The sequence below is a fragment of the Cajanus cajan genome, chromosome 7 (assembly GCF_000230855.2).
Source record: "Cajanus cajan strain Asha chromosome 7, NIPB_CcT2T_4, whole genome shotgun sequence".
Classification (NCBI taxonomy): Eukaryota; Viridiplantae; Streptophyta; class Magnoliopsida; order Fabales; family Fabaceae; genus Cajanus; species Cajanus cajan.
Window position 1 is genome coordinate 322,456 of NC_138523.1, and position 12,761 is coordinate 335,216.

The 12,761-nt window shown below is 31.3% G+C and overlaps 1 protein-coding gene across 4 annotated transcripts; it reads left to right on the top strand.

Moving 5' to 3' along the window:
- Window positions 1-1,519: 1,519 nt before the first annotated feature.
- Window positions 1,520-5,693, top strand: LOC109789593 (Tetratricopeptide repeat (TPR)-like superfamily protein). Of its 4 annotated transcripts, none has more exons than XM_083060482.1 (5): window positions 1,520-4,214; window positions 4,446-4,511; window positions 4,876-5,004; window positions 5,282-5,392; window positions 5,468-5,693. In XM_083060482.1, exon 1 carries the CDS (start codon window positions 1,632-1,634, stop codon window positions 4,053-4,055), a length of 2,424 nt encoding a protein of 807 aa, XP_082916608.1. In that variant the 5' UTR covers window positions 1,520-1,631; the 3' UTR covers window positions 4,056-4,214; window positions 4,446-4,511; window positions 4,876-5,004; window positions 5,282-5,392; window positions 5,468-5,693. The 4 variants fall into 4 exon arrangements, with proteins under 4 accessions (XP_082916608.1, XP_020204163.1, XP_082916610.1 ...); XM_020348574.3 differs by having other exon boundaries at window positions 4,463-4,511; XM_083060484.1 differs by having other exon boundaries at window positions 1,520-4,195.
- Window positions 5,694-12,761: the final 7,068 nt, after the last annotated feature.

Genomic DNA, 12,761 nt, shown 5'->3' on the forward strand with positions numbered 1-12,761 from the left:
GTCTTGAGAGTTTCGAGATTTGATAAGATAATTTAAGTATCATATATTGATATATTATTTTCAAATATAAGATTTGGCCCATATTCTCTACATCGAAATAATATATCGAGTAACTTATCCCATCTCGATAGATCCATCTCGGTGTGTCCATCTTGGATTATATTCGGGATGGTACACTTGCCTACTAGTTCCAAGCCTGAAAGGCGAAGGAGTTTGTTTATAGTGTCTCGATAAACCAATCTCAATGAGTTCATCTCAAATTGTATCTAGGATGGTATATCTCAAATGGTACATTTGTCTACCAGTTTCAAGCCTAAAAGGCGAATGAATTTGTTCATAGCGTCTTATTAAATCAATCTCAAATTATATCTAAGATGATATATCCAAGATGGTACAAGTATATTTTTAGTTTCTCTAATTTTTTTTCTATAATTATTTTAATTTTTAAATGCACAACTTTTAATCCTTAAAGTAATTTAAATAGTATTTTATATTTATTTATATTTAGAAGACTAAAAGTAATACCTTTTTAAAATTGAGACTAAAACAGAACAAATAAATTTAGAAAAATTAAAATTAAATGTCTATAATTTTAGAAGGACTAAAAACATATCTTACTTTAAATTAAAATAGGGATAGTAATTAAAAATATATAAATAATAAGGCTAATGATATATACACCTCCTTATTTTTATAAGTACACCTCCTTTATTTATTTTTTTTAATTTTTTTTGAAATATTTATATATTTTTTTTATTCTTTAAATTTTAAATTTTACATCTCTAACTTTCAATTTACTATTTTTTTTCCTTTTTACACACCTTCTCTTTTCCATTTTTTACATGTATCATCTTATCTTCCTCTAATTCATCACTTATTTCGATTGGTAGTTTTAATTCTCTCGATTTTTATATTACTCTCTTATTTTCTCATCTATTTCACTTTTTCACATGCACCCAAATCATAGAACCGGTAGGCGATAATATTGTAGGTACGTGTAGCTTCCTCGACAGTTTCTATCAAATTAGACACACATTTTTTCTTCCAACACTTCATTTCCTTTCACCTCTCCAAAAACCTTAACATTAAATTTAGTATTATGAAAAAGACATTTTTACTATTCTAGAGTACTATGCGAATAGTGAAATCAGTAAGAACTGAAAGAAGAAGGAAAAAAGAATAATGTAAAACTAAAAGAATTAAAATTACTTACCAAAATAGTTGGGAGTAAAGAAAAATTAAGGAGGTGCATGTGAAAATAATGGAAAGTGATATGTAAAAAAGTGTTAAATTAAATGTTAGGAGTATAAAATTAAAAAAATTAAAAAAATAAAAATTAAGAATATTTTAAAATTTATTTTTTTAAAAGGGGGTGTGCTTATAAAAAAAAAGGAGGTGTATATATCATGATCCAAATAATAATTGCCTGCCTTCTTTACGAACAGAGGAGGGGCCCAACCCAAGGCCCAAAACACTTCCTTGGCATTTAAACTCAACCCCGTCCAATGTCCATAACAGAAAATTAAAAATAAAAGGAGATAAAAGAAAAGAAAACCATAATCTGAATCGGGAGCGCAGAGCGAATTACTATCGCCTGTTCTGTGTCAACTGAACTCAAGTCTGAGGGTGAAATGCTTGTGAAGTCCCAACTTTTAGACACCAATCTTTTGGGTTTCACCAACGCTCCACTCGAAAGCTCGGTATCCATTCCCAACAAAACCAATCACGCACTGTCTCATTCTCCCATCGAATATCGACCAAAGAAACCGAATTTGGAGAAAAATGCCAATTCCAGGCCTCTAAAAAAGACAGCCAATAACAATGTGCACTCCAAGTGTTTGACGAAATGGGTCTCTCACGGTGGACGCACTCCCGCAGTTCTACACGCTCTCAACACCATTCACGATTTGGATAGCGCCCTCAGACAATGGGAGGAGACTCTCTCCAGCAAGGAAATCAGCGTCATTCTCAAGGCCCAGGTCTCTTGGCAGAGGGCTCTGCAAATATTCGAGTGGTTCAAGAACAAGGGTTGTTATGACCTGAACGTGATTCACTACAACATAATGTTTTGGACCCTTGGCAGAGCGCGGAAATGGGGTCTCATCGAGAGCTTGTGGAGTGAAATGAATGCAAAAGGGGTTGCACCAGTGAATTCCACGTATGGGACCTTGATTGATGCTTATGGCAAAGGTGGACTCAGAGAAGAAGCACTTGCTTGGCTTCAAAGGATGCAGAGTCAAGTGATGGAGCCTGATGAGGTCACCATGGGGATTGTTGTTCAGTTGCACAAGAGGGCCGGGGAGTTTCGAAAAGCCGAAGAATTTTTCAGGAGATGGTTAAGAGTGGCACCTTTCAGATTAGGGATTGATCATGGTTATGCAGTGGATGATAAATTATTACACTTACATACCAGTGTTCGTTTAAGCTCTCGTACATATACTACCTTGATTGACACGTATGGGAAGGGTGGTCAATTTCGTGCAGCATGCGAAACTTTTGCTAGGATGATCAGACAAGGGGTAGCCCTGACTACAGTGACACTCAATACAATGATTCACTTGTATGGAAACTGTGGACGACTACAGGGAGCTTGTTTGCTGTTCCAGAAAATGGGAGAGCTTCGGTGCCAACCCGACTCGCGGACATATAACATCCTCATTTCACTTTATATTAAGAATAATGATGTCAACTTGGCAGGTAAATATCTTGCAAAGATGAAAGAGGCCTGCCTTGAGCCGGATGTTGTGAGTTACCGTTCCCTCTTGTATGCGTACTCAATGAGGAAAATGGTCCAAGAAGCGGAAGAGCTCATATGGGAGATGGATGAAGGGGGTCTTGAGATTGATGAATTCACCCAATCTGCTTTGACTAGAATGTATGTAGAATCTGGTATGCTTGAGCAGTCATGGTTGTGGTTCAGGAAGTTTCACCTGGCTGGGAATATCAGTTCTGATTGTTACTCTGCTAATATTGATGCATATGGTGAGCGAGGGTACACTTTGGAAGCAGAGAAAGTATTTATTTGCTGTAAAGAGAAGAAGAAACTCACTGTCCTTGAGTTTAATGTGATGATTAAAGCTTATGGGATAGGAAAATGCTATGATAAAGCATGTCAATTGTTTGATTGTATGGAGAAATTTGGTGTTGTTGCAGACAAATGTAGCTATAGTTCTCTCATACATATTTTGGCCACTGCTGACAAGCCGCACATTGCAAGATCTTATCTTAAAAAAATGCAGGAGGCAGGACTTGTGAGTGACTGCGTCCCTTATTGTGCTGTGATATCAAGCTTTGCAAAGTTAGGCCAACTGGAAATGGCAGAAGAATTATACAAGGAGATGCTTGGATATGCCGTGCAGCCAGATGTCATTATTTATGGCGTTTTTATCAATGCTTTTGCTGATGCTGGAAGTGTTAAAGAAGCCATCAGTTATATTGATGAAATGAGAAAGGCAGGCTTGCCAGGGAATCCAGCAATATATAACTCTTTGATAAAGTTGTATTCTAAAGTAGGCTACCTGAAAGAAGCACAAGAAACATACAAGTTGCTTCAATCATTAGATGAAGGTCCTTCTTTATTTTCCTCTAATTGTATGATTGATCTTTATACTGAGCGACTTATGGAAGAACAAGCAAAAGAGATATTCGAGAGCTTGAAGAAGAATGACATTGCAAACGAGTTTTCATATGCAATGATGCTATGTATGTATAAGAAAATTGGAAGATTGGATGAAGCCATTCAAATTGCAGCACAGATGAGAAGACTAGGACTCTTGAATGATATATTGAGCTATAATAATGTTCTTGGCTTGTATTCTATGGATAGGAGGCTAAGGGAAGCTACAGAGACTTTCAAGGAAATGATAAAATCTGGCATTCAACCAGATGATTTTACATTCAGAGCTCTTGCACACATTTTGCTGAATTGTGGAGCTTCAAATCAGGCTGTTGGCAGGCTAGAAGTAATGGTGAAAAGGGATGCTCCGGGAGGTTTGCAAGCATGGATGCTGGCACTCTCATCTGTTTATGAAGGAGGTCACTATACAAATAAATAGATGCCGTTAATTATGGGTGGAGCCTACATCAGATGGAAAGGCATGATTGGAGCTTACCTGGTCTGCTTTTCCTGTGCAGCTGGTTGTTTGTCTTTTTACTGCTACATGGCCGAGGCTATAGTTTGAGCATTCCAATCACGGTATCTAGAATTGCTACTGGTAATCTCTTTAATAATCTGTTATAATATGGCATGGTAGTTTGAATAGTTGTCTATAAAATGAACCAAAATATATGGGGATATCTGAAATATGATGATAGGATAAATTCATATAGTTATATGTTGTTCCACAGTTACTGAACATTGCTCTTCATTTCTCAGTGAACATTTTCTCCACCAGAATAATTCCAGCATTTGAAAGAGCCATCAGTTTATTTAATCATGACTACAGCTCTGTTTGTTTTGCAGGACTCTAGGATGGAACTACTTTTGACTCTTTCTATGAGTATTCTTGAAGGTCAGTAATGGGAATTGGATTGTTGAAACCCCTTTGAAACTACGTGAATTGCTCTTTCCCCTTTTTCTTCATTTCAAGGACAAAAGTAATCAAGTATATATCAGGAATAAAGATAGAAGGACTAAAAGAAAAAAGGAAAAGATATCTAGAAATATCATCACAATATTGAACTGCATCTTAAGAAAATTCATCAAAAGTGATTTTCAAACTAAACTCAGCTCGTACTCGTAGGTTATTGTTCCAATGAATGAATTCTATATCTAATGATAGGTGTTTAGCGTTTCAAATGTGTATACATATTTTTTTTTCTATTATGTAATATTCATGACTAACCCTGGATGATATTTGTCGTACAAATGATCAGATAAATTGTGTACAATTTTGAAAAGTTCTTTCTCTGGAGACATCGGTCCTGCATGCTTCCTTCTCTGGTGTCCGGAGTGGATATGGTTTGAGAATAGAGGACCTTAATCTTGCACACCTCATTGTTCAGGTATATTTAACATGATTACTTGAAAGCCACCACGACTGTCAAAATGTTTTCTTTTACTTTTAGTTATAGATTGAACCACCATTATTTTTTTCGCTGCATTATGGTGTCATTTGCAACTAAATAAACCTCCATCCTGAAAATTGTGTTGTTCCATGTGCAAATAAGTCTTTATTCAACGAGTTGGTTGTCAATTGTCAAAGTGTCGTACTTATATATTCAAGCAATTCAAACAGTTTAATGATATTTTGAATGTGAAGACATTTTCTTTGTATTTCAGCCCATTTTAGGACTCAAAAGGCCATGTACTCCACGGAGTCCCTGAATCTTACAGTTGTTAATCATACACATTTGACCAAGTCTAAGCTTTACGTTTTCGTTCCAATAAAAAGTAAGTAATTATCTTTTATGGAGACCTCCTTTCCATTATGACTGGTGTTTATGACTGTTTTTTTCCTTTTTTCAGGATGGAGAAAAAATTATTTGTTGCCAGCAGGTCTAATGGAAAGCTATGTTTGCATCCGCATTTGATTTTTGCCAATTATAAAATTTTCTTTGAGTAATTTGTAAAGTCCAAGTTTACAAATGCAATAAAGTTACAGAGCATAATTGCATTAACCCTCTCATACTGTTTTCAAAGTTACAGAGCTCCCTCATTTAAATATTATAATGCAATAAAGTTCCTTCTGATATATTTCTTTCTCGAACAAGATGTTGTAATGTATTTTATTCTGTATTATGTGGTGTTTTATGCATATTTTCTTTTATCCAGATAAATTAAAAGAATAACTAATTAAAAATATTTACTATAAGATATATGCACCTGAGTATCTCAATATGCTATGTAACAGTTGAGATCACACTCCATATACTGCATCTATTATGTAGTAAGTGTTGCAAATTTAACACTTTTGTTTATACTTGCTTAATATAGTTGGAATTCTACAATCAATATCGGATAAAAATACTATAATAATCATGCTAAAACAGAAAGTCCTACATAGTACATAGCATGAAATATTCTTCCATAATTGATTTTATACTAACCACGGTTACTGTAAGCCAGTAACATTTGATTTTGTGGTAAGGAACTGAGTGTGAGATCCCCAAAAGAAAAAGAAAAAAATCATCAGAAACAGTGGGATCAGACAACCTTATGTATTAAAACCTGATGCACGTAGCTGTGGAGTTGGAGTAGTATGCTAAAATTAAATTATCAAAAACTAAAAATGTAGCTTCTTTGAATTTTTATTTATTGATAATTTATTTTAAAAAATATTAAAATTTAATTTATAAATAATTCTGATAAATAAAATTTGAATTAGACAAGAAATTAAAAAAATTTCTAAAAATCCTTTCGTTAAAGAAAAATACCTAAATTTATTATAGTACAAGATAGAAGCTCGTGTTTAATATATAGGAATATTAATTGATAATTTATTTTAAAAATATTAAAAATAAATTTGTAAATAATTATGATAAATAAAAATTGAATTAGATATTAATAAATCTAAAATATAATTTATATGTTTAAAAATATTTATGTATATTAATTTTTAATATAATATATATTCAAACATAATATTTATTTATATATTTTTTATTATAAATTTTAATTATATTATATGTAATACACATGTATGTGCATTGTATATGCTAAAATATTAGGAATAATATTAAAAAATGTTGCATAAAAATGTATCTCTTGGTTTACATATTTAATTATTATTTTAAAAAATTATTATAAATTTTACCAAAATTAACTATATATATCCTAAAAATATATTTTCATTATTATCTTTACAAAATATTTTTAATGTTAAATATATAAAAAAAACAAAGTATATATATATATATATATATATATATATATATATATATATAAATAAAGTAAATACAAGTGTTAAGATATTATTCATCAACGTAGTTAATGTAATATTTTGATCAAATTTAAATAAAATAGTATTTTTATTATATAGTATTAATTGTATATATTAAATGTATTATGTATATTAAGGTATTATTTGATTGATGTTATTAATATAATATTTTAATAATATATAAATAAACTAATGTTTTATGATAAAGTTTTATTTATTATATTTAATTAATGTAATGCTAAAATATGTATATTAAATATATAACTGTTAAATAAATATATTTAAATAAAAATTCTATTTTTAAATAAAATATAATTATTTTAAAATTTAATATATATATATATATATATATATATATATATATATATATATGTGTGTGTGTGTGTGTGTGTGTGTGTGTGTGTGTGTATTAATTTATATTATTGTTAAATAAAAATCTTGTTTTAAGACAACAGACGATCCCCTAAAAAAAAAAAGACAACAGATGATTCTTTAAGTTTTAATGTTGACAAACAAAAGAATTTTCTTTAAAACAAAATTCAGCTTTCTTCAAGAATAAAATAGATCAGATGAAATATGAAGATAATACATATCATCCGTAAGATGAAAGAAATTAAACGAATCATACAATCCATCTGACTTACATTAAATGAAGAGTTAATCACCTATACACTATCAGTGTAAAGTTTTTTTACACTGGCAACCAATTATATCTTTTAATTGTGTCATGTCATTGTTAAAAGTAAATGTGTATACAGTAACATGACACAATTAAAAGATATAATTGGTTGCCAATGTAAAAAAACTTTACACTGACAGTGTATAGGTAATTAACTCTTAAATGAATAAGACTAACATTGCATTTGCTTTAATGTGTTATTTCTCGACAGACCAAACAAAAAGGAACTTTGAAATTCTTGAAGAGCATTAATGAGGAAAAAAACAAAATCTCTGTGAGAAGTCAAAAGCATAATCTCGGATATCATCTGAAAAGGTCTGCTCTACACCAGTCTCAACTGTTCTAGGTTGACATTCTCTGCTACACTCAAAGTAGAATGAAATGATGATAAGTAGTTTCCTGAATCAAATAAGAGGTACAGACATCCTGATAAGCATTTAATGCATCAACAATACTCTTTACGATTAGTTAGGAAGACAAATGAAGCAACTGGTAAAGAAATCTGGAACGTTTAAATTTGAATATTGCTGCAATGGTCATCTTCCCAAAAGCTGCTATACAAAGATCAAGCCTTCAAGAAGGAAGAAAAGAAGAACACATACTATATATATATACACGAAGAAAAAGCGTTAGTGAATAAAAGATCAACATTTTTTGAGCAATTCATTTTGAAAAAAATCACTAAAGTATCAAGCTGAAGCACTACAAATAATCACATTTGTAAATTTTGTATCTAGATCTTTGTAGTCTTTTTGTGTTGTATCTTGATAGCATCACGTCTAAAAGAGACGATGCTATACTTGTAAATCTTATCAAGCTTATTTGTAAGGATTGAGCTTAGAGAGACTTGTGCAAAAGAATACTTAGTGGTTAAGCTTGAAGAGGCTTGTGAAAAAGAATATTTGGGTTTAAGCCGAAAGAGGCTTGTTGAAAGAATACTTGAATTTTAGCCAAAAATGACTTGTAAAGAATACTTATTGTTTAGTCAAAAGTGGCTTGTAAAAAATACTTGGATTTAAGTCTGAAAAGACTTGTTGAAAGAATACTTGAGTTTTAGGCAGAAATAGCTTGTAAAAAATATTTGTTGTTTAGCCAAAAGTGGCTTGTAAAGAATATTTGTATCTTGCATAAGATAGTGAAACTTAATCTAGTTGAATTAAGAACTGAACGTAGTCTTTGGATTGAAGATGAACTGGTATAAAAATACGTGTGTCATTTTGTCTACTTCATTACTTCGTCTAGTTACTCTTCAATACTTCGTCTATTTGTATTCTTCACTCTCTCACTGCAAAAAACGTGAGTTTTTGATGTACACTATTCAACCCCCTTCTAGTGTGTATCTTTTTCTCCAACAATTATATATATTGATGTATATATAAAAGTATACATATATAATTTATTTTATATTTTATATTTTACTTATTATTTTAATAAAATTAATTAAATTTTAATTAATATTTTACAATTTTTAATTCTTTAATTAAAATAATATTTTGATGAATAATTAAATTATAATTATTATAAATAATTAAATGAAAATTATTTTAAAAAAAATTTATAATGATTATTTTTTGACGATGTTAAGTTAATATAATAAGAGAGTGATAATAAAATACTTGTAACTCTAAGAGATAAAATGTAATTTAATTGATATTTTAATATATGGACGATAGATAGTGCAATACTTACATCTCTCATACGAGAAGAGCGTAATTCACATTAAGAGTATTAAGTTACATTATTATTCACACTTTTATTTTTAATTTAAATTTCAATATTGGTAACCCAATACTATCAACAAACAAAAGAGACTCTAAAAAGGCAGGCGCAACAGCTAAAACCTTGACCTCGTTATGATGCAAAAGCTTCATGTTTTGCCAATGTGCATACATATTCCTACGAAAACCTATCTCCTAGCAAAGGCGAAGACCATGTAGTAAGGCCAAATTTTTGGCATGCAGCACCAAGGCTTCGTGCAAACGATCCGAGCGACGCATGTGGTGAAAGAAACCACTGAAGCCTCCTTGACCTGACGTGCCATGCATACTATCATCGACATGTAACGCAACTGTTCCTAAGGGAGGATGTAACAATGTTATTGTCCTCAGGTTAGCGACTTGCGGCTGGGGTTGACCCCCAAAAGCCTCCTCTGACCATCTCCACAAGGACAAAGCTTGTTGACAATAGTCACATGCATCTACCTCCGGATCCTCAAAAATGTGGGTGCTTCGGTCACCCCTAATCTTCCATATGAAGATGAAAACCCCCCCAGCCAAGGTTCCTACCTATATACTCCCACCAACCCACCTAGTCAAGGCCAATAACACCTAGGAAGTCCATATATATGCTTGCCCATACTGCCAAACAACCTTGTTGTATGGACGAGAGAAGAGACAATGCTTAATTGTTACGAGCGCGAACAAATCTCCTGGATGAGCCAGGATTGCACACGTTGGGACTTGGGAGGGCTTGGTGACACCCTAAACTCTGTGTAACATCTCGCATATCTAGCCAAGCATATGTTGACTTGACAATGTAACAACCCTGAATATTCCACCCCAACCCCATGTATTAGGCATATCAGAAATGAAATGAGGTTGTGCGGATCGGATCCTAGGTAGAATGTTCTTTGGAAGTGAGAAATACAACCTATCCAAGCCCCGAGAACCATTAAAAAAAATTCAAATCTTACATCAACTAGAGATAAGATAATTAAATAATATATAAGTAAGAGATAACCTTCGCTTTAAAAGTTAGTTTTGTAAGATTAAGTTAGACTTAAACTCACTTTTTAAGATTGGGTTACCCCTACTTATATACATTTTAATTGTCTTATCCATAATTAATGTGAGACTTGAGTTTTTACCAATACACTCCCGGCCCTCACGCCCATCTTAGAAAGTAGATTTGAGCCTAACTCAACTCTACAAAATCGACTTGTAAGATAAAGGTCGCCTCCTACTTATATATTCTTTAATTATTTTATCTCTATTTGATGTAGGGATGACAATGGGGCCCCATGGGAGCGGGTAATAGTAAACCCGCCCCCGCCCCGCTGAATGAAAATTAGTCCCATACCCACCTCATATTCACGCGGGTATCCATTAAATGGCTATTCATGAATTTCTTGAATACCCACGGATATCCATGGATATTTATAAAATTTTTAAGAAATTAAAAAAATTATATTACAAATAATTTTAAGTTTATATTTTAATGTCATTGAAATATTAAAAATAAAAATTCAATATTAATTTTAAACTTTTATTTAACGTTAATTTTGTTGAAATAATAATAAAAATTCAAGATAATCAATAACTTAAAATATATCAATCTCACAAGTAAGTTAAAGTCTCATCACAAAATTACAATAATTTAATCTCATAATTCCAAATGAAAGTAAACAACTTAAAATACATAAATCTTATTGATCCAATCAAAGCTAGAAAATTAATCAAATTACATCCAACATAATTTTATAACATGTTTAACACATGTCGGTAACTTCATCAACCTCACTTTTGTAAGAAAATAAGATGAGAGAATGTAGTTTTAGGATTATGTGGTACAAAGATAATTAGGATATTTAAGAAATAATATTAAACGGATACCCGCGGATATGAATATCATCATACCCGCCCCCGCCCCATTTATAAACTGGTAAAAAATTATCTGTCTCCATTATCCGTGGGCACCCAATTAGCCTATCAATTTATTATCCGTAGCGGATTTTGTCCACAGATACCTGTGGGTGCGGATATTTTGGCTATCCCTAATTTGATGCGAGACTTCGATTTTTCGTAATACAATCCTTCATGTCTAACACTATTGAACTTGATACATGGATAAATGGTGGGTGTCCTTTTAAACATAGTTTTAAAAATCGGACCGGTCATCGAACCGGTTAAGGTACTGGGTCAGTGGGTCAAAGGTTGAACTGGTGGGTCACTAGTTGAACCGCATGACTCAATTTTTATTTATTTATATTAAAAAAATATTCATATTAAATATATTTTATACTTATAAATTTTAATAAATTCATCTTATTTTAAATTTTAATTTTTCTATCTTATTTAAAATTATTTTTATTTTTATTTTATAAAAAAATACATAAAAAATTATATGTTGAACGGTATATTAATACAAATTAAAAATATAAATAATATTTACATATATAATATGCTTGCAATTAATATCACAAAATAATATATGTAATATTTACATAGATATTATATTATTAAATATATAATTTAAAATTAATAATATACTATAAAAGTTATTTAAGTTGTATATATTACAAACAAATATATTAGAACAAGTAGTTATTGTTATATTTAATAAGACTCCTTACTTTTCCATTAAGAGATTCAATTATTATTATTATTATTGTGATTTATGATCCCTTAAAAAATTTTATTAAAAAAAAAAAATGGTTGAACTGGTTTGACCCACCGGTTCACCGGTTGAACCGAAAAATTGTCCGGTTCAATCCGGTTTGAAACAGGTCAACTGCATAACCGATCTAACGTAAGATTCGAACCGGCTGGACCACCGGTTCCCGGTCCAACCGGTCCGACCGGCCGGGTCGGTCCGGGTTTTAAAACACTGCTTTTAAATGATCTAGGATAGACAAAACTTGAATTTTTTCTAATACATCCTACCACACCTAACACTACTAGACTTGGTAATTGTGTTACAAATGGTGGGTGACATTTTTTAGAGTGGACTTATATAGTTTTTATATCATTTTAAAATGTGGGTTGAATTACAAAATCGACTTATAAAGTGAGAGTTGTCTTTCACTTATATATTTTTTAATAGTTTTATCTTTATTCCATATAAAATAGTTTTATCTATATTCCATATAAAATTTGAAATTTTTTCCATACATCCCACAGGTCATGACTCATGAACTTGAAGGCCCACATCATATTGTCCACCCAAGGAATTGTAGCAGCAAGCAACTCCTTATTGATCCAAGAGTTCTGTTAGATTAGAAACCCAATCAACCCGCCCCAATTTCAAATTTTATTTTCAATAATGTATAAAAAAATAAAATAAAAGCCACGGTGTTTAAAAGAAATTTAATCTGGTGTAAAAATAGAAATTTAATTTTAAATAATTTTAAAAATTAATCATTATTAATTAAAATTTAGAGTTTCAGAAAAAAAACAATAAATTTATTACTTACAAGTAAGACC

Coding starts and splice junctions, on each gene's coding strand:
- LOC109789593 (XM_083060482.1), top strand. CDS start 1,632: ATGCTTGTGAAGTCCCAACTTTTAGACACCAATCTTTTGGGTTTCACC.